The 21,302-nt window shown below is 34.5% G+C and overlaps 2 protein-coding genes across 2 annotated transcripts; both read right to left on the bottom strand.

Annotated features, from left to right (window-relative positions):
• Positions 1 to 359: 359 nt before the first annotated feature.
• Positions 360 to 13,037, bottom strand: LOC141839741 (uncharacterized). Its single transcript, XM_074727557.1, has 20 exons — positions 12,699 to 13,037; positions 12,390 to 12,424; positions 12,188 to 12,309; positions 10,810 to 10,899; positions 10,552 to 10,671; positions 10,372 to 10,455; positions 9,007 to 9,084; positions 8,739 to 8,864; positions 8,583 to 8,672; positions 6,575 to 6,610; positions 6,422 to 6,477; positions 5,289 to 5,436; positions 4,363 to 4,816; positions 4,191 to 4,282; positions 3,566 to 4,115; positions 3,215 to 3,344; positions 2,538 to 2,579; positions 2,034 to 2,199; positions 949 to 1,032; positions 360 to 673 (listed from the first exon to the last, which is right to left on the bottom strand). Exons 1-20 carry the CDS (start codon positions 12,995 to 12,997, stop codon positions 578 to 580), a joined length of 2,898 nt encoding a protein of 965 aa, XP_074583658.1. The 5' UTR covers positions 12,998 to 13,037; the 3' UTR covers positions 360 to 577.
• Positions 13,038 to 15,411: 2,374 nt separating this feature from the next.
• LOC141839685 (uncharacterized) lies at positions 15,412 to 21,261 on the bottom strand. Its single transcript, XM_074727490.1, has 9 exons — positions 21,207 to 21,261; positions 20,982 to 21,054; positions 19,805 to 19,967; positions 19,011 to 19,732; positions 18,250 to 18,423; positions 18,053 to 18,169; positions 16,869 to 17,048; positions 16,694 to 16,740; positions 15,412 to 15,879 (listed from the first exon to the last, which is right to left on the bottom strand). Exons 2-9 carry the CDS (start codon positions 21,027 to 21,029, stop codon positions 15,570 to 15,572), a joined length of 1,761 nt encoding a protein of 586 aa, XP_074583591.1. The 5' UTR covers positions 21,030 to 21,054; positions 21,207 to 21,261; the 3' UTR covers positions 15,412 to 15,569.
• Between the last annotated feature and the right edge of the window lie 41 nt (positions 21,262 to 21,302).

The following is a 21,302-nucleotide window of genomic DNA, read 5'->3' as shown; positions in this document are numbered from 1 at the left end:
AGTCAAATATATTTTAAATAATTACTTTATCTAATTAATACAATCTATTACATTGCTAATGCATATATATATTTATATAATAATAATTATAAATTAGTTTTAAAATTTTCTAAGAAGCTTGTTTTATTAAGCTCTGTGCAAGACAAAAGGTCTCCCTTCAGCATGGAGTTGAGTTCAAGCAATCAAATCTACTACAATTGAATTAATGATGCTGCTGAATCGTTGTGTCAGAAACTACCATACTTCTTGAATTTACTGTGAATTCAAAACGTCCAGTCTGAGATTAATCAGCTCACAAAACTTAGATACCCGATTATAAAAATAATAATTACAAAAAAAATCAAATAATCACGCTGCTTTAATCAACAATAAACATTAATAAAAATTTCATTTACAAATGTTTGTTTGTTTTCAGAATTTGGGGTTCCAGTAGACGTAGCAAATCATCATATTGTATTATTGGGTCTCATTTACTATATGATTCAATTAATGACTGATCTAGTTTCTCAAGAGAGAATAAACAAATTTCTGATTGTTTTTTTTTGTTTTAGTTTTTGCAGAGTATAGCAATGCCTTGTCAGTAGTAGTATAGAGAAGCCATGAGAATTAATACGTCTGTTAGAAGAAGGCCGATCGCATCGAAGACATATTTCGGTGCAAATAATCCCCAAACCTGCGAGCAAATTGGAATAAAAAAAGAAAAAAAGCGTCAATATTGATCATTTTCTGAATATGAACAATTACATACTGATAGATATCAGGAAAAGGTCTCGCAAGCTTTACAAACACTATTTTAACTAAGAATGAAAATTTCTCTTTGAAGATGGAACTCAAGACTGATAAATTCATCACTACGTTATTGACTGTTAATTTTACAAAACAAACTCCTGGCAGTTTAATGAATAACTACGAAGGCGGATTGTAAAATGGAAATTTCTTTTAACGTACCATTAGATGCCTTCTTTGAATTGCAACGCATACGATCATCAAAGTGGTGGTTGTAGAAGTTATAAGCCCGTAAATTAAGAAGACCTATGGATAAAAAAGTATGCTGCGGATGATTAGTATCAAGCCAAAGAATGAGAATTAGAACTTTCATTTTTTGCGAAATGGATTGATAATGAAACTGAAGACATTAGAAAGACATGAACATGCATTTCATGCGTGTAAGATTCTCAAGATACTGTTAGATGCAGTTTCCTAAATCATTTCTGTGCTATTTTGAAATAAGTGTATTTATGGCAGCACTTCTTGAAGCATTGTTCTCAAGTTTCTACCAAGCGGGAAGAATTGCCGAATCATGATTCATGCCACTTGCAACACCCAGGTAGACAATTAGAAGTGCTCATCTTCAGTGATATGATTCTGGTTTTGCCCACTACAAGTGAGTTGAATCGATTCATCTCTCAAGTTGGGTCATAAAACCATTTCCTATTCTTTATATCAGAAAATATCAATACTGGCAGCCAAGCTTCATGGCACGATTACTAAAATACCACATACGGTAACAGGAGTTATTATGAGAATTTGGAGTTAAAGAAATAAACTGAACAAAAGAGAATAAGAATGTTTAAATTGATTTTTATCAAATACAATCATGGCAAGCATGTAAGGAGCATCAAAGCAGATGCCACACATCAATAAGGATCTCCTGCTACAGATCATTTTCATGAACTCATCGACTACTACGACATAAAAGCCTTAGACCAAAGCAGTGACGAGAGAAACAAATGGCAGACAAATATTAATGCATACAAGAGATTTGGTGATAAAAAGCTGATATATTCATAGATTTTATACAGTCGATAATGGGGAAGGAATAAATAGCCATAGCAAAACAAGAATAATCAAACTGCTATAATTCCATGCCCAACCAGTGCTCTGACTAAACCAATCTGAGTAGAATACAATGAATGTGATTTAGCTATGAGAATAAAAAAGTACTCTACATGACAAACATGGAGACAGATAATTGTTGGGAAAATGAAGAACAGAAAAAAGGAAAATGGATGTACGGAATATCAAGCAATTACCTGAGTCAAGTTGAGGAACATATTATCTTCAGACACTCTTTTATTACTATTCTGCAACTTGAGTATGACAATAAATGGAATACCAAGAATAGGAAGGATGTGGGAGATGCCGAAAGTATCTATTGCCAGTAGAAAACCTTGACGGAAGATATTGAAATGATCAAATCTGTAAAATATTAAGGAAACAAAGCCATTAATATTGAAGACATTTAGGTTTGCTTTACTTGGGTGAAAAGATTAGGGGAGGGGGAGAGGAAGGATCAGGAAATTTCAAATGAACATATCGCTCGGATTATCTTTTTTGTGTTGATTTCCATTCCCCTCCCCTTCCCCCTCTTTATCCATACAAATAAATCAACCCTTGACTCAAAATATAATTAGAAACATCGTTAGCACTTAAGAAATGACCTAAGAAATTTTAAAAATGGGTGAAAAATACTAAGGGGTTAAACACCATATTGTAAAATGAATTCAGTATGTAGAAATATAAAAATTTCAAATTACCCAATAAAAGCTGCACCATACCGCAAGCCATCAAATGCACACCTGTAGAATGTCAAGTCATATAGGTTAGGTGTAAAAAAAAAACTCTTGGACATAAATAAAGAAAATGTACCTCAGGAACAAATACTAAATATGTGGATTTGTGAAAATCTAAACAGATAGATTGAATAAACAATGCACACGTGCTTAGCATGGAAGAGAATCACAAATTAACTCCCACATCAAAAATTGCCTGTCTGCAAAACCTAAATTTGTTATTCTCATACAATATGCTACTGGAACCATTCTAATTCACCATATACTTAATTGAGAAAAATCATAATATTCCAGTCACAGAAGAGAATTACATGAACAGATAAAGTCAGCAAATTAATGCACTACACGATAGCATTCTAGGTGCTAGTGAAATGATTCTTCCTTGCCAATAAGTGAAATTATCATCACTAATAACACTAGACGCTAGTGCAGAAAATAGAGGTACACAAGAATATTGTCAAATGTCTTGTTAAACTAATGCATGTGGAGTGTTAAACAATTTTAGAAATACACAGTTCAAAAAGTAGAAGTTAACAAAGCGCATTATCCTGGAATCCATTCAAGTCTCAGCAAAATGAAAGAAACTATATGCAAAATAAAATACTAAAAATTCAAAAAATACCTGAGAGAACTAGACTTACCAATGACCAGTGTAGAAGAATAAACACACAGCTAAGAAGCTCCATTGAATCACAGTTGTAGGATCAATGACCAAGACTCCCAAATCTCTTCTCTTGGATTCTAACCAAGATGACCTTACTATACACCATGCTGTCACATGAGATGGTCAAATGATGAAACTTTGAACTTGCAAATTTCAGGAAAAAGAATCAAGAGAGTAACAAAGAAAAACAAAATGGCATGTCCTGCAAAACTTCTAATCAAGCAGACATTATTTTTCAAAAGGAAACGTTAATCTTTTCACAAAGTTAATAATAATCATATCTAGAACAAAAGCAACCATAAGATTAGGATTTGGATAGTAAGAATACCTCCGCTTACAAAAATCAAAACAGCAAAAGGACCTTGCTTTCCCAGTAAAATAATGATGGTTGAGCTCAATGAAGAAACCAAACCCAGAGCTGAAATTGATAGGTTTTCTGTTGCCTTTTTCATACCATTGACAAGAAACTGAGAGAGAACTGATAGAACAAGAAGCCCAAATCCGATAGCATAAACTAGCCGAGGGGCTAAATTCTTCCCAATATATTGCACAAATGTGGATCTGGGCATCAACTTGCTCTCCGATATCCAATGTAATGCTATGAGAACATAGCTACATATGGTTCCCATAGACAGGATATATCTATAGCACATGCGAGAAGATGTTGCAGAAAGGAATCTACAAATCATGATTGCTAAAATGGATAGTGAGATTATGGGTAAACTGTATGTCAAAACCATCAAAATAGGATCTTCCTCGTCAGTATGGAAAATAAATTTGTAGAATGTAAATAAAAAGGTGGAACCAGAAGTCTCCTTTAACATTCCAGCATCTATGCCATGTCTGATAATGGTGGTTAGAAAAAGAAGCAAAAGTTCCTACAAGCAACAAACGAATATCAGAAAATACAAGGCTATGGGAACTAGAAATCCATTTTAAGGATCAATACGAACATAAGTTGGAAACTTCCAGTTGCTGATTGAACACCATAAGCTGAGAATGCCAGCAGTTGACAAAAGAAAGCTTGCAACTCTTCCTTCTGCCACTGAATGAATTAATTATGGATTAAAGTCAATTACAGTAGCTAAAGATATTGAAAAAAGTGGGGATAGGTTTTGAGCATACAAATGTAACTATTTGACAGAAAACTGGCTGCCCGAATTGCCACCAACAGAAAAGCAGAAACCAGGTTAAAATGAATACCAAATCCGTCCATCGCACCATAATAGGGTTGACAGACAATGCTCAGTCTTCTAATCGATACTAGGTGAAAGCCAAGAGAAATCAGCATAAAAATAAAGCCAATACCCATGAAGCTCAAATCAAACTCAGTCCATGCTGATCGAGCAAGCTTGGAAACACTTCGTATGTAGTTTGAATATGCATCAATTTGCTGTTGAAAAGAGGAATCTAAACTATCCAGAATATTGTTGCCTGTATCCACATGTAAGCAACTGATGTTCGTAGTATCTGACCAGTTACTCTGAGCTTCACTGTACAATTGAGCTACATGGTATAAATCATCCAAAGGCAACCCAATAACTGATGTGGTAGAATAAAGATCAATATATCTCTTTACCTGTGAGGAAAACAACCATCAAGAGAAGGAACTGAAATAAGAGAACTATGGAAAAGAATTAAAGGAAATTCATCCAATTACATAATATGATAGGGGCTCAATGGATAATAACTTACCCTAGATAAAAGAATGTCTCATAAAAATCCCTAGTTTTAAGGGCATGGCATAAATGATATAAAATTGAAAATAAGCATAAGACTAAACCGACACATATACCAAAAGATTCAATGGTTCAGCCACAATACATTTCTCTCATGTTGAAGTACCCTCATGGCTACAATCGGGCTTTCAGCAGAACAGAGTCAGGGAATTACAATTAATCAGAATAACTAAAGAAATGTCAGTATGCTGTTTCAAGTAGTTTGTTGATAGTCTAGCATTTCACCTCTTAGGAATGGCAACTTGGAAATTTAGCTAACAATAATTTTATAGAAATATGTCGCAAATGACTTGTGGATAATTCTAGTAGTACCTGCCAGCTGTTTATGCATAGAGCTTTTAAGTAGTTTTGCTTCCATGCTGCCAAATCTGACAATACTTCACAACCATCTGTGTTTGTCCCTTGACTTTCCCATGTGCGAGCACTTAATGCATACAGTTCAGCGTCAACATGCCCAATACTGCAGACAAATATATTTTTATGGAACTTCTAAGTTACAATAAACTAAGTTTAACAACATACAAGCAGACACGAGTTAGTAGGTGAAAGTACAGAACCAATCACTATGAGCTCACATGGCTACAATAAAAAAGATCCACATCCTATAAGATCAATCCTGTACTTTTGGTGAAACAAGCCTAGATAAAGCTAGCAATCAGCCACCAGGCACCTACTTTCCTTCAATTTTGCCACTTTTGGTTGGCATACAATAAATGTATCCATGACCTCTCTTCCCTCCTTAATCAAAAAGATCCTTCACTCTTCACAGACTGGGAATTCCAAAAGCCATCAGAAGATGGCTATTGAGGTTATGAGCAATCTAGTTCCAACAGACTTCACAGATCTTTAGAAGGAAATCATAACAACCATGATGTCTTCAGTTGGCTCATGAATAGCAATGATGACTACCCTTTGGGGCGATTAACCTTTCTTTCTCCTAAACACATAGATATACATATACCACAGTATATATATACATACATATTCCATAATATATTTAGGTATTTATTGAAGAAGGATACTGGCCTACATCTACTCATGAGCCATTACAATTTTGGAATTAAATCCAACATATCATATCGATCTCTCTTTTTTCTTTTTCTTTTTTTTTTTTTGAAATCATGTCAATCACTTTCATGCATTTGAATTGTGAAAAGAATTCTTAAATTACTAATCAATAAATCTTAATAGTGCATATATTTTTTTCAGGTTATCAGTAGCACTTTGATTGATCACAGTTGCTAATTACAAAATTAGATCTCTATCATCCTTGGTCACTGTACAAATGCTATATTGTCAAAATGACAACAATCAGGATAGTGTTTTTTCCATTTGGCTTGCCTTGATTTCTCCAAGTACACAATTTTTTCTTTACTTGTTCCCCTTTGTAATCCTTATTTCATCAACTTAGTGAAATAAAAGCCTGCTAGAATTCAGAAATATACCTTCCAAAAGGAAATGGAAGACCAAGGAGAGCTGAAATAGTTACTGCAAAATCAAGCTGCATATATATGTAAAAGAAAATGAAAACAAGTGAGCTGAAGGAAATCAAAGAAATTCTACATTCACAATCTAGGAAATATGAGATTGTGCCTAACCTGCTCGAAGATGCCAATGCATAACCTTTTCCCATACTGAAGAAATGACAAATATATAAAGAATAAATACATACAAAAAGGCATCACCAGTATAGTCTATGCATTTATTGCACAAGAGATTAAGTAAAATAGAGGGCTATTAGATGAATTGGAACTGCATAACAAGAGTTTCCATTTAGGATAGTCATAGATTCATAGTGCCACTTTTGAATCTAAGAAAATACTAGTAATAGAAGCTGGCATCCATTGGTTTGCTTTGGTTGTTTGATCAATATGAAAGATTTAACAAATAGCTCAGTTTTTTAAGGGCTAACAAGGGAGATGAAAGGACAAAAGGAGAGGTGAGAAAGTGATCAGAGTGCGGGAGATAGGAAATAAGAACCACACAATATGGAGGCCAGAAGGGGAAACGGGGAAAAGATCCCCCTTCATCCCCCTTGTAAACTAAACATTACTCCAGGAACAGAGGAGAGGAAAGAAATTGCCTCCCCTACAAATTCATCCATCTAAATAGTTTTAAATATGGCATAGAGAGACATGTCTCTAATACAAAGCACCAAACTCATTCGTGCACTCAGATGACAATGTTAGATTCTGAAGTTTAATTCATGCGGACTCAACCAAACCATATTTGATAAATTTTCAAGATCCATTTATTTGCAGTCCTGTAGATTCAGTCTAACCATCACCTTAGTCGTACCACACACGAATCTCTTGCATCGATGTGCTTCATTTTGCTACTTGATTTTTTTTTGTTTGTCGTCACTTATGCCTATGAAAGTTGTTTTTCTCTTGTGACTTCTAAGGATTCTACTTCTGATAAATGAACTCTACAAAGAAGCTCATGTGAATTATAACAATTGAGTTCACCAAAAATATTGGGGACAAAAGGACCAACTAATTTGAAAGACTTTTGTCCACCACATTACATTAATATAAACCTAATTGGCCCATCTTTCGCTCCCAAGCAATTGACATCACAGAGTTCAATTTTTCAGAAACCGAGTTTTAAATTTATCATTTGTGCCCATATCAGTCCATCGAAGACTGCCCAGGATCAATTGGCTCTCGATGCTCGTTTTAGTTGAAAATGAGAAGTTTCAACCTTCATTATCTCTACATGTATCCCTAACCTTATACATTTATATTCAACTCTCAGGTTTCTTACAATTAACTATAAAGAGTTTCTTGTCTTGCTGAAGATTTTTGTCACAAAGGCTAATAAGATATTATCTAGGAGAATCATAATGATTAGCTGTCCTGTTCATACACAAGTTGATCAGTAAAGCATGCTATGTGTCAATAAGTAGCTAAACAATATCCATATCTTTCTTTCTGCCCTATAATTTTGTATGAATAGTCATCTTTATTATCATTTAAAGGATGCAATTGTATGCATCTGCAGGATCATCAAATGAATGCTAATGACTTTGATTCCATCAAAGTTGGAAATCTAGCTCATGACACATAACATTCATTTCGGGAACAATAAGGCTCCAGCTATAAGTTATTAGTAGAGAGGTTACAAATGCACAACAGAAAAAATATTGATGATGGTGCATAGAGCTTTTGCTGTGTGAAGATGTCAACAACATACAATCATTCATAACCAAGGTGCATGCTTATGTACAACATAACATGACTTTTCTTAATTGCATTATAGACTGTAGAAAGGGAATGAATACACAGAAAAATTTGAGCATTCATCAGCTTCAAGGTAACAAGTAATCATTCATAACCAGGGTGTATGCTTATGTACAACATAACATGACTTTTCTTAATTGCATTATAGACTGTAGAAAGGGAATGAATACACAGAAAAATTTGAGCATTCATCAGCTTCAAGGTAACAAGTAATCATTCATAACCAGGGTGTATGCTTATGTACAACATAACATGACTTTTCTTAATTGCATTATAGACTGTAGAAAGGGAATACACAGAAAAATTTGAGCATTCATCAGCTTCAAGGTAACAAGTAATCAGTATCATTGAAATGCAAACATACCAAATCAGGGTAGCAAAAATCTGAATCCAGAACAGATGATATTGAAATTGGGGAGCTTTTTAAACTCATTGCAAAGAGTGATGTTTCCACCTGCATAGAACTTTTTGGAATCAACAAATAAGAACACAAAGTTGCACTGGTAAAAGGTAACTGTACCTCTTCAGCCGTACCACCACCATGATCACCATTAGTGGTTTGGCCATGATCACCCATTACAATGAGAAAAGTGTTCTCATGCAGGGAACCTGCTCCAGATTGGTTCTTCAGCACACTAACAACTTCCTATATAGACTAGTGTTAGTATTCCCAACGATAAGGGTATTTTGGAACATCAAGAAAAGAAAGCCAAATGTGACAGTTTGTAACTTAAAATAAAGGTGATGGCACGGCTAAAATGCAGCGACATTATTTCAGAAAATTTTACCTCAAGAATACTATTATACTGCTCCAATTTGTTTATCATCTGTTCAGACTCAACACCAAATATGTGCCCAGCATGATCCTAAAGGAGGAAATATCACAAATAGGATATTAAGATATATGATCTCAAGTTAAACCACAGAACCATTAATTATGTTAGAAGTGTTGCTTTTTTCCTTTTTGTCACCTCTCTATGTATTCCACACAAAAGTCCTTAATCAAATCATCTTTGCCTTGGAAAATAAAAGAAAAGGCTGAATAATTTGTTTTCATGTCAAGTGATGACATGTCATTATCTAAGCATCAAAAATTTTTAAAAAATATATTATGCTAGTGAAAGGACACTCAATTTCAAAAATTAGCACAAATTTAGTCATTTATGTGTTCAAAACCCAAGCCATCCTTTATAAGTTTAAACCAAACCACCATATTAATTCAAACTATAGAAGATATTAGTTGAATAGTCGAGGATGTTAGAACTTTTTAAAGTTAGGAAATTTAATTGGATGAATTTTGTTTGTCTTAAAAATCCCAAGAAACTAGAAAAAATCCCAAGAAACTAGAAAGAATATTAGAATTCAACACATTAAACTGGAGATACATTGTTGTTCAAGAGTTTGAGATGGATTTTCATGAAGCTAACAAGCCCATGTTTTCATCTTTCTTTTCTCTGATTTTTCATATTTCAACCACACTTCTATATTTCTTACATCTATAAAAAAAATATTTCTTTTATCAGAACCACTAATAGGGAAAGGCGACAAAATGTTCAGAAAAACTGGCGTCTGCAGTATTTCCTAAGTTTCTATCATTCTATGTATACATATATATCTATATGCATACATATATATTTTATATTTATATATATATATATATATATATATATATATATATATATATATATATGAGACAGGTTCTTCTATGAAAATTTACACAAAAGATTTCACCTGCACAATCAGCTCGTGCCATGTAAAAACATTTTCTTAAGATCTCACTATCTAAAAGGAAAAATGCTATAAGATAGCAATCAAACCTACCATTTGATATTACACCCATTGTACGCTAGACAAAATTTTATATTATAAAAATTTTCACCACGCCATGAACCTACTATGAGATGTCTCTATACTTAGTTTGCATGGATTTCAAGATGCAGCCAAAAGTATTAATGAAGGCCTAAATCAGTTTTACATGGAAGATAAGATAAAGCCAAAAAGTGACAAATAAAAGGAGGAAAAGATACAAATCCTACTGTAAAAGTTCAGAAACTTGAGCATATTTGAACTCGATTACAATTTACAACCAAGAGAGTGATGTATCAGGATCACATATCAGACAAGACTCATTTAACATAAGAATAGCAACTTACAACACCAAGGAAATGAGCAATGAGTACATCCCAATCTTCTTTGTATAATGATGGAATCAAATGTTCAATGACACCATTATCAACCTGCCATATAAAAACTGGTGCATATAAATAGAAAAAAATATGTCTATAAGCAATTTCCTTCAATTGATTGAGAACATAGATCTAAAACAAACTTACTGTATCAAGATCTTTCACATTAAAGGAAGGGTAAGGATAAGATATATTAAAATGATCAGGAAACAGCTGCATCCATGTGTCATCACCCATCATCAGCACCCTTTTTCCATTTTTCACCAACTATTTTTCCAAATTAAAAAAAGAACAAATGCTAAGGACTGAAATAGAAAAATAAGGCAAGAAGATAATTAAAGATGGAACGGTTTTTTTTCTTTGCTAGCAAGTGTGCGTATGAATGAATATACTAGAAAACAAAACCTGATGCATCAGATTATCTTCCACAATTGCTGGTGCTCCAAAACTATTACCAACATCAATGAATGTCGGAAGTCCTCCAGTTGTTAATCCCTAAATATTCTCCATAAGCATATTCCATAATTCAGGGAAGATCATGAGAAGAGACAGCAAATAGGCAAATGACATTTGGAACATTAACTGGAAAAGGTGCTAGCATGTTACAACTCTTGGAAGTATATTTCTGATGCCAAACATGATTTATCTCAAAAGAATATTTAACAAGGAAAATTTTAGTGCACAAAATGATGAAGCAGCTGACATTGATTGAAAAGGCTCGAACATGAAAAAACAGTTAGCGTTTAATAGAATGAACTTCTCAATGCAAAATTAAAAAACAAGAAAACAACACTAAACTCTCACTTCCTAGAGGAGTATCACATTTTGTCCTCCATACAAACACCAATTAAATTGTTCCACCACATTTACAATGAATATTTGCTCCTGGAGATATTTGGTTTAAAAAATTCACAAATACTCCAAAATCTCATAATTGTAATAATTACAATTGAAAAATTCAAGAAAAAGCATTTGATAGTCAGTAATCTCCTGCAGCACAAGAGGATCTTCCATTCTTATTATGCCAGAACTTAAACAATAAGGGATATAAATAATGGGATTCAGTTTCTTTATAATAGATATTCAAATGGTACCAAGTATTGAATAGCCATAACAACTGAAGGTATATATACTACTATTAATACAACAATATTTTTACATTCAGTAAGACCCACTGATTTAGATTCAATTATTAACTGTATAGTCAAATCCTACACTTTTTGACATTTAAGAAGTTCATTAGTGATTTTAAATGTGTTAGGAAGCTAATGTAGAATACCTTTGCTTATGACGAAATAGATAATTGCTTATGAATAAATAGAGTATATTTGGAAATACTTGAATGATCACTTAGAATTAGATTATACCAAATGAGTTTTCTTGTGATAAGAGACATTTGCAAGAATATTGGTGATTGTAAACAGTTAGTAAAAAAATTATTTATGAAAATTTGGTAATGTATTTTCTTAAGTGTGAATGCAGGACATAGGCTATGACAAGGTAATAAAGTTATGATGTCCAACCAATAACAAATTTCAGGAACAAAACTTTTACTTTGTTTTTGCTTGTAGCTAATCATAAGAGCACAAACTAAAATGCTTTCTCAGAAAATATGCGTCAGCTTGCAAAATAAAGTAAAGCTAAGGAACTAAATAAAATACTGGGAATCAAAATAACAGTGTGCCAATGATAGATGTGAAATTACCAGTACAGCATATTTTTCATCTTGTGTTATGTTTACAAGTATATTCAAAATGATAAGATCTGGCTTTCTTGATTTTACCTTCAACCTCTGTAAGCTAGTGGTCGGAGGGTCTGCAATGGCCTTAAAAATTCTGGCTGACAGTCCCTCCTCAGAGGCCAGCTTCTGTAACACTCGCAATTTGTCCATCCAGGGCTTTTTATCTGTGGCAAAAGGGCTTCCATGAACCCCATCAACTTGCAGATTATCGAAAAACCAGTTTTTCCTGAGAGAGAAGGCTGACCTTTGAAGAACGTACTGGGGGCAACAAAATCAAACCTGATGCATGATGAGCAACGTTTAGCAACATCTCAAAAACCGGTCCTATAGCAAAGTAAAAACCCCAATAAACTTAGTTCACCAGTATTAGGCAAGTGGAACATGCAGAGATTTGTATTACGTGTGAGAGAATAAACTAAGCAACAACATCAAACCAAGCGAAAACGTGTGGATACTCGAAAACCAAAAGCTGCTAAAATCAAAAATTGGCGCCAATTAACATCCAGGTACCAGAATAAGTAAATAAATCATGGAGAGTAGAGGAGAGGGTAACCTAAGCGCGTCGAGCACGATGATGACGAGCCGATCTACGGAAGGCGTTGTCCAACAACCGCGATCCTTGGATCTCTCATCTGGAGTGAAATTGGATTTGACCGGAGCGTCAGAAGAAGAACTGGGGAAGGGGAGGGAGCAAGGAGATTGAGCGAGATCGGAGCAGTGGCTGAAGGAGTCGAGCTCGGTGCGGGTGAGAAGAAATCCGCGGGTGAAGAAGTAGATGGCGAGGGAGTGGAGGAGGAAGAGCACCAAGAAAGGCCGGATCATGCTCCATTTCGTTCTTCCGGCCACCGCCATGGCGAGCTCGGCGCGACGGCGAGAATGGAAGTGTAGGGCAGGTTCCGGGTCGCAGGTGGTCTGGTCTTGTTACACTGGCTCCGGTTCGGCCGTGTCGGCCGGATCGGCCGGCCAGGTTTTATAAGAGAATATTCACATTCTAATTATAATTGAGCAGGGACAATTAAAATCTACGTTTATAATTCTTAAACTAGTAAAAAAACGAATATTTTTTTATATTTTATGAAATAAATTTAAAATTCAATTTACAAAATATTAAAATTTCAGTTATATTTTTCTAATTGTAAATAAATTTTCCTATTTGTGATAAAGATAATATAGTATTTTACCGAACCTCCTACTTAGTTTCTAATAGTATCCAAAATACATACTCCATTTTGAAAATCATTTGAATATGGTGTCCATTTAGATAATAATTTATTTATTTATTTATTACGATCGTAAACTTATTTTTTATTATTATTATTTTAAAAAACAAGATAATTAGGTTCGTAAACTTAGCTAGTAAAGCCAAAAGAAACTTTATTGTACTCAAATTTATTAATCAAATCAAACATAAAATGAATTAATTTATTAAAATAATTGTTTAAGTTTTAGCCTGGATTTATTTATAATTTTTATAATTTTAAATTTATTTAGTTAGTTATTAACTTTAACATTAAAAGTTCATTCTTTGAGAAAATATTATTTTATATAAATATATATATCAAGTAAAAATAACATCATTTATTTATGAACTAGAATTACATGAATGCCCAAACATGATTAATAGTTTGTGTTAAAAAAAACTATACTGAAAATAAAAACATAATGATAATCTGCATGCAAGCAGGTGCATGAATATGTTCATGGGAAAAAAATTAAAAGAATGAAAATAACAGAAAATTAGGATTACTTCGAACTATCAACCGAAGACGATGAGCAATCTGTAGCGTAATCCATGGAAGACGATGATGAATCGCTGGAGTAATCTATCGAAGATGTCAGAGAAGTTGGGGAAGGAGGCGAGAAAGTGATTCGGCGTAGGCGCTCCCGGAGCTTCTCCTCTCCTCCTCTTCGGCCGATCTCTTCCTTTTCCGGCCGGTGGTGTTGTTGGACTCTCTGTCGTCGCACACTGGAGCTTTGCCGCCGCCACCAAAAGGAAAATCTTCGTCGGTCTCCAATCGGTACTCATAATCCTGCATCAAAAACAAATAATAAATAAATAATTAAAAAACCATCTCATGATTAATATATATAAATATATATATATAGCAGTATGCATGCATGCGTACCGTAAACTTATCGATGATCGACCACTGTTCTTGAATCCATTGCTTCCTCAGCCGGATCTTGGAGGGGCGAACTCGGATCTCCCTCATTGAGTTGAAGGGCCAAACGCTAATGATCCGACTATGAACATTTACGTCGACGATAATCGCCGGCCACCACGCGTAGTCCTCGAACACCTCGACCACGTCGCCGGCTCTCCATGGGAAGCGACCGACGAAAGGAGGAGGGCGTGGGCGGATCCAGTCCCTCGGCACACACTGCATCCCCTCCTTGGAGTCCTTGAAGCGGATGATGAATTGGCGGGAATTGATGGAGAGGAGTTCGGCGCAGTGCCATGAATAGGACGGCAGCCAGTGTTCGCCGATGTTTTGCTGCATCACCTCCACTCTGCTCCCCTTCCTCAAATTCATCGCCATGTCGTGGATGGAACGGAATGAAGAATGAAGACTGATGATTGATTGGTGCAGAGGTCTTTAAATAGTTTGAATCGCTAACTGTTCTACATTTTCTTAACAGATTAATTCAAACGTGCATGGCGCTAAATTTCAAAGATTGCCGCCATCTTTTTCATTATGTTAACGCTAGCTATTGTGTATAATTTAATATATAATCACCGTGATTAATTCAATCACGGTCAATTTTGACCATTGTGAGCCGTATATTTGTAGTTTTATAAGAAATTTAATAATTTAATCCAGATATTAATATATTTATTTATTAAAAATATTATTCAAATGGAATTTTAAAAGCAATTTAATAATCTAATCTAGATACTAATATATTTTTGTTTATATAAAAATAATAATTCAATGGAGTTTTTATAAATAGAGGTCATTATAAATTCGTTAATACTCGCTATTTAAAAATCTAGATAGAAAATCTTTAAAAAACCTAATTCTAATACAATAAACGGTAGACTATAATTAAGATTTAGGAACAGTAGAGTTTGAAATAAAAAAATTATTTCAATCATTCGAATTTTTCTCTGTTTTGAAAAAGATATTTTAATGTTTTAGATTTGGATAGTTTTTTTAGATTCCTTTTGCTTTTCTTTTCTTTGTTCGCTGCATGCATGACACATCGATCGCACTACATTATCATTTATCACTGCACTATTTTTCCAAAAAGGGAAAAAGTGATGCTGATGAAAGGCAAGTCAAACTGTTTATATGCAGACATGTAGCAACAGGCAGAAGCCATATTGCAAGTTTGGAAAACGAGAACATTTAATTACATTCAAATAAGACCATTTTTTTTTAAAAAAATGTATATCAAGCTATAGCTGGACTCTTGTAAAGATTCAAAAGATACCATCTTTCACAATTTCCCAGCCACCGTCAACGTCGTTGGGATGCTCAAGCACATCTTTGGCACCCTCAGAGCTTGAAGGTGTCACCGTGATATTGTCATGAACTGAAAGGTTCTCCGTGCTATCTTTGAGCTCAAGCACTGGCACGTCCGACGATGAATGTTTGCTCCCACCGTGTGATGAGCTCGACGAAGCAGACAAGCTGGAAGGTATCCCAAGCAGAGATCGACCAGAAGGTAAACCGCTGTCGACTCTTTGTTTCAGCAGCATAACATCTTCACAGATTATAGCAATTTCACCTCTGAAACCAGAAGAAAAGTGCAATTACTATCTAACATCATGGCCATGTGACTTAGAGTGAAACTCGGGCACTGAATAATTCTATTCTACATAATAATCCGAATAAAGCCAAACCAAGTTCTTAAATCCCTTCTCAGTTAGAAATTAGAATGGCAAGTTAAAATGGAAGGTCGAGGACAACATCAAATGCAAATATAAGTAGTTGCAGATCGAGATAATCACACCTTGTGTTGCATTCTACAATGTTGAAGCTAGAATCTCCAGGCTCATTAGTCCAAGCTAGATGTGTGAAGTTCCATTATATTTAAATATTAAGGTGTCCCCTTTGCTCCACTTCAATACTACTCGGTACTAAAATTGAGCCCGTAACTCTGAGTCATGATGTGGATTAAAGGAAGCAATGCGTTGAAGCTCGACTGCTATAAGCTTGTTAGTTTCCCATTCACAAACGTAAGACTAAGTCTATATTTCAAAAATGATGTCCCTTGGCCGCTACTCTAATGCCAAATAGTATTAAAGAAAAGCCTATACCATTGGAAAGACAACAAGACAATAATCGTATAATGACATGTCGAGTCTTACTACACGACCATATTAGTCCATCTCATGTCTCATATAAACAAATTCAGCAGTCCATTATGTCTTATGAATTAAAAGTATCCCTCCTCCTACCTAATGACTATTCATCGAGATGGAAATAATTTCATGTCTATTCCACATCGAACTTGTCAAAACAAACAAATCATATTGACATCATGATGCTCTCATATTTGTGCATTTAGTAACTTAAACAAAATATGAGAATCCAAACTTACTGGAGTGCATCGACCATGCGGCCACGATCCATCAAAAATTCCCTCAACTGTAGGAAAACATTAAAAAAAAAATAAAGAAGAAGAAAAGTGAAATTTAACTATGTTAGTTTCCCAGAATAGTAGATGACCTTACAATGTATTCCTGTTTCGTATGCTTGGGAAAATAGAGCATTACCTTAGAGTTCTTTTCCGTTTCTTCTTGCAACTTTTTTGATTCTTCCACTATAGAAGCCACAATGGCTTCCTGTTCCTTGAGAACCCTCCGAGCTGCTGCTTCTTTCTCTAGCTTCTCTCGTTCAACTGCTGCAATTTCCTCCTGCATAGCAGCTATGCGCGTTTCGAGGGTTTCACGAATCTGAATTATAAGTAAATTTCATACTTCAGTTTTAGTTGTTAAAAAAAAGACTTGCTTTCTACAATATGTATACAAGTCACCTCAAAATTCAAATATGGCTCATTATTTTATAAGAACATGGAAATAGTCCAGCAGAGTATAGCTCAATTTAAAATCATGGTTAAATTGAACAAATAAGAGAACAATTAATGTGTTTTTTATAAATTTAGAATACTATAATTTCCTAAGGAGCATGGGTGTGCGTTAGCATAACTGTGATTAATAAAAATAAAATAAATATACAAGAAAGAAAAATAAAACATGGATCGGATACTGCACTAAAAGAGAATCTTTTTCATTTATAAAAGGATGATGTATGAATATTGCATTTATCTTTCTAGGGTAGATTAGAAGGATAGAAAACAATCAACAAATCTGCAATTTTATCAGAGTTCCATTGACATAAACATTTGTCATAGCTAGTAATCATGAATTTTAAACAGCACCCTGGTTTATGTCACATATGTGGTCACCTTGGATGCATATCTAGCAATCATGATTTCCAAAAGCACACAGGCTCAGGCCACATATAGCCGCCTAAGCTTATTTTGAAAAGGACCAAATAGAAAGAAAAAAAAAACCCACCTACGGATGCATATTACATATGCAGTTTGTATTTATAGATGAAAAGCTTTATTTGGTTCATTTAAAAATTTTAAATCACACAAAATTAGTCTAAAAGCCTAGACTACCCTATTTAGTAGTTGACAACTTACAGTAAGTGTTGAATATTTTAGATAAGAATAAAACATTTTTTTAATATATTAATACTGACGGCATATACAGTCTGAAGATTCCTTTTGAAGCTTTGCCATTAATATTTTTAAAAACACATTTGCTATTATCATTATAATAAATTGGAAACTATAATGAAGGGAAAAGGTGCATTAATCTAAGTTTTGTTCAAGAATTCAAATAGCCTAACAAACATACATACACTCAAGAAAAAAGTGTCAGTATCCAACCTCCTCAATCACTGAAAGAGATTTATTCCTTTCATTTGACAAACTGAGCAGTCTGGACTGGAGTTCTTGGGCTTCAGTAGCTAATATAGCTTTCTCACCATAAATCACTCCAGCAAGCTGCAAAATAAAGCACAAATCTTAATAAAAAGACCATTAGAAATAATAACCAGAACAGCATATCAGATTATGCCACCGACCTTTTCATTTTCTTCCTTTGCTGGTACTACCATGACCTTAAGTTCCTCAGCCTTGGAAAGAATATCTTGGCCGGCATTAGAAGCCTGCTCTTTAGCATAATTGCTCCTGTCCTCCAGTAGTTCCACATCTCTCATCAAACTACTAGTTAATTCCACAGCAGATAACAAACTTTCCTGCAACAACTTTTTAGTATTAAGGCAATTCAAACACAAGATGTATATTTCGACAATACAGAAATAACACATCTGTCATGTTGATTTTCTAAGATACAACAACAACCACCACCAAGCCTTATCCCACAAGGTGGGGTCGGCTATTGATTTCCTAAGATAGAAAAGGAAAATTTTACAAGACATAATAGCAACATAAAAGCAGTCAATTCGATTCAGAAAGACAGACATGGTGGCTAAGAAGCAACCAAAAATTGAAATAATGATTTCAAATAAGAAGCCATTACCTGCTATTTTATGGAACAAAAATGTAAAGCCTCCTGACTATTATGAGGACAATTAACTATTGTTTTAATGGAACATTACCAATGGCTCATGGCATGTTAAACTATTTCTTAACAAACTGAGGAAATGAATCATTTTTCTAGACCGATACACTACCAATACACTTTTAAAAATTAACTAGAACCACCTAGCCAGAACTTAGCTTGTCTAGACATTAGAGTTTACACAATGGTTTGCAGAGAACATTTTCTGACAGGTCAACAGAAATAGTGATAAATAGAAGAATACAAAGAATTGAGATTTACCTTTTTGCCTTTAGCATCAGAAATCATACCCTCAAGAAACTCAATGTCATCGAAATGGCCTGATCGTGTAATCAAAGTTGCTGGTAGACTGTCATCATTAGGTAGCAACCCATTCTCATAAGATATGAATTCAGTCGCATCCTTGTCAGAACACTTAGAGTGTGTGTTTTCAAATGCACTTGAGACGGTGGCAAAGACTGAAGAATCTTGATCATATGATGTTTGATTATTATCATGCATACCATCAGTCTCAGTATGTGAATTTTCAGTTGATGGTTGTATGATAGGTTGCTCCAAAGGGCATTCATCTTCTTGTGCAAGATTGAAACTAGCAAGGGGAACAATATCTTCCTGGCTTGTATCATTAAGAGCATCCAAAAACTGTTCAAACAACTGATTTGATGGAAGAACTCCACCATGGTTTAGATCAAGTCCATTCTCTTTAACATTTCCTTCAGAGCTGAAATTTGTATCCAGTTCCTTGAAAGCATTAATATCTGATGCTGGATGCTCTAGTTCCTTTGAGTAATTTGCAAGGCTAACTTGTGGATCTCTAGCATCTGTTTCCACAATGCATGGTGACCCTGTATTAGCAGAGGCAGAGGTTGAACCATGACTAGAAACTGTATTTTCCCAAACTACAGGCTCTTTCCCAGACAGATGATTTGAAGTTCGTTCCTCTTCTTGATGTTCATAAAACATAGGCTGCTTACCCTTTTCAGCTGCAAAATTAAAAATTAGGACTTATGGCACAAAATTTATGGACATCAACCAGAAAACAAAAGAAACATTACCTGAAGTTGAGACATGAACCACTTCATTTGCATCTTGTAGAGCAGATGATGATTCGTGAAAAGTGGCAATTGATGGTAGAATCTCTACAAGAATAGATTCAGCTGCAGCATCAATATCATTAGGATGCTCAAGAGCCACAGCCTTCAATATTCGCAGATCAATCTGTAAGGACATAAACAAGAGCAAAAAAAGTCTTATGCTAGGGTAGGAACACTAACTAACATTTAAACCAAATTTCAAAATATAAATTGCTCAAAGTTATTGAAGACTAGAGGCAATAAATAAATTTAAAATACAATCACGTTCAAAATAATTTAACTAATTACAAAAATAAACTCATTCCAGCTTCAAGTGCATTTGATTAGTAACTTAAAAACATATCTACAAAATATTTTTCAACAAGTACAAGCAAGACATTTGTTATACATTTATACAAGGGAAAAGGCACATGAAGGATTGTGGGTTCAATTGACCTCACAGAAACTTCAATTTCAACATATTTTACCAAGTAAATTATTTTTTGAACTTATACAAATTACCTTGAAATCATTCATTAGTTATTTAGAAAATATTCTCCCTCAGCAACTGTCTTCATAGCATTATCAAGTTAGCCGTTAACTTAATGATGAAATCCAAAAATTTAAAGCATGATAAGATCAATTGGGTTCAATATACACAACCACATCAGCTTAATGGAAATTAAGTAAAAAAAAAAGACTAATACAATCTAAACAACTTCACTTTCTTTTACAATGAAAATAAGTGCTCTATAACTCACATATAATTGTTTCCAATATAGATAATCAAATCACTCACACGCTATTCAATTGACCTTAGCCCACCTAAGATCTCAAATTATTTAGTAACTCACTGTTTTGATGTATAACGCATCACAGATAACAATTCCATCCAAGGAACGTATATGAAAGAAATCACTACGAACAGAAGTGCATAGCGAAAGCAAGTTCTCCGCAAACTGCAAGTAGTTTTTTCTTCTTCACCGAATGATGAATGATCCAACAAACTCCGCGCAATGGTACAAAAAAAACTTGGGAAAAGGGAACACCTAACGTCATATTTACGACATATAAAAATAAAATCTATCGAAGTAACACAAACAGCATGAACACAGCGGAAGAAACCAATCGAGCAGAAAGGAAGCTTTTATTGTCTGACCTGTGGAAAAATATCTTGCAGTGATGCAAAAACCGCCTTGAAACCCATGTATCACTCAATCACGAACAGAAGCCTGGTGAATCAAAAGATCAAAAAATGAATCAAAGAACAATTAGGTCAGAAAACATCGGCACGATAATCAACGGATCGACAAAGAACGATCAACCAGAAACCGAACCTATGCCGAGGTAAAAAAGATTCAAGGAGGAAGTGAGAATAACGAACCTGAGAGATGGGTAGGATTGTATCGGCCCGACGGGCGACGGAAGCTCTGAGTCTCTCTCTCTCCGAATCGAATCAAAGTAAACGATGAATTATTTA

The sequence above is a fragment of the Curcuma longa genome, chromosome 11 (genome assembly GCF_044706935.1).
Source record: "Curcuma longa cultivar G26 ecotype Majalengka, Jawa Barat chromosome 11, ITB_CL_G26_1.1, whole genome shotgun sequence".
In the NCBI taxonomy this organism is placed as follows: domain Eukaryota; kingdom Viridiplantae; phylum Streptophyta; class Magnoliopsida; order Zingiberales; family Zingiberaceae; genus Curcuma; species Curcuma longa.
The sequence above is the reverse complement of the archived record's forward strand: the minus strand, read 5'-3'. Positions and strand labels throughout refer to the sequence as shown.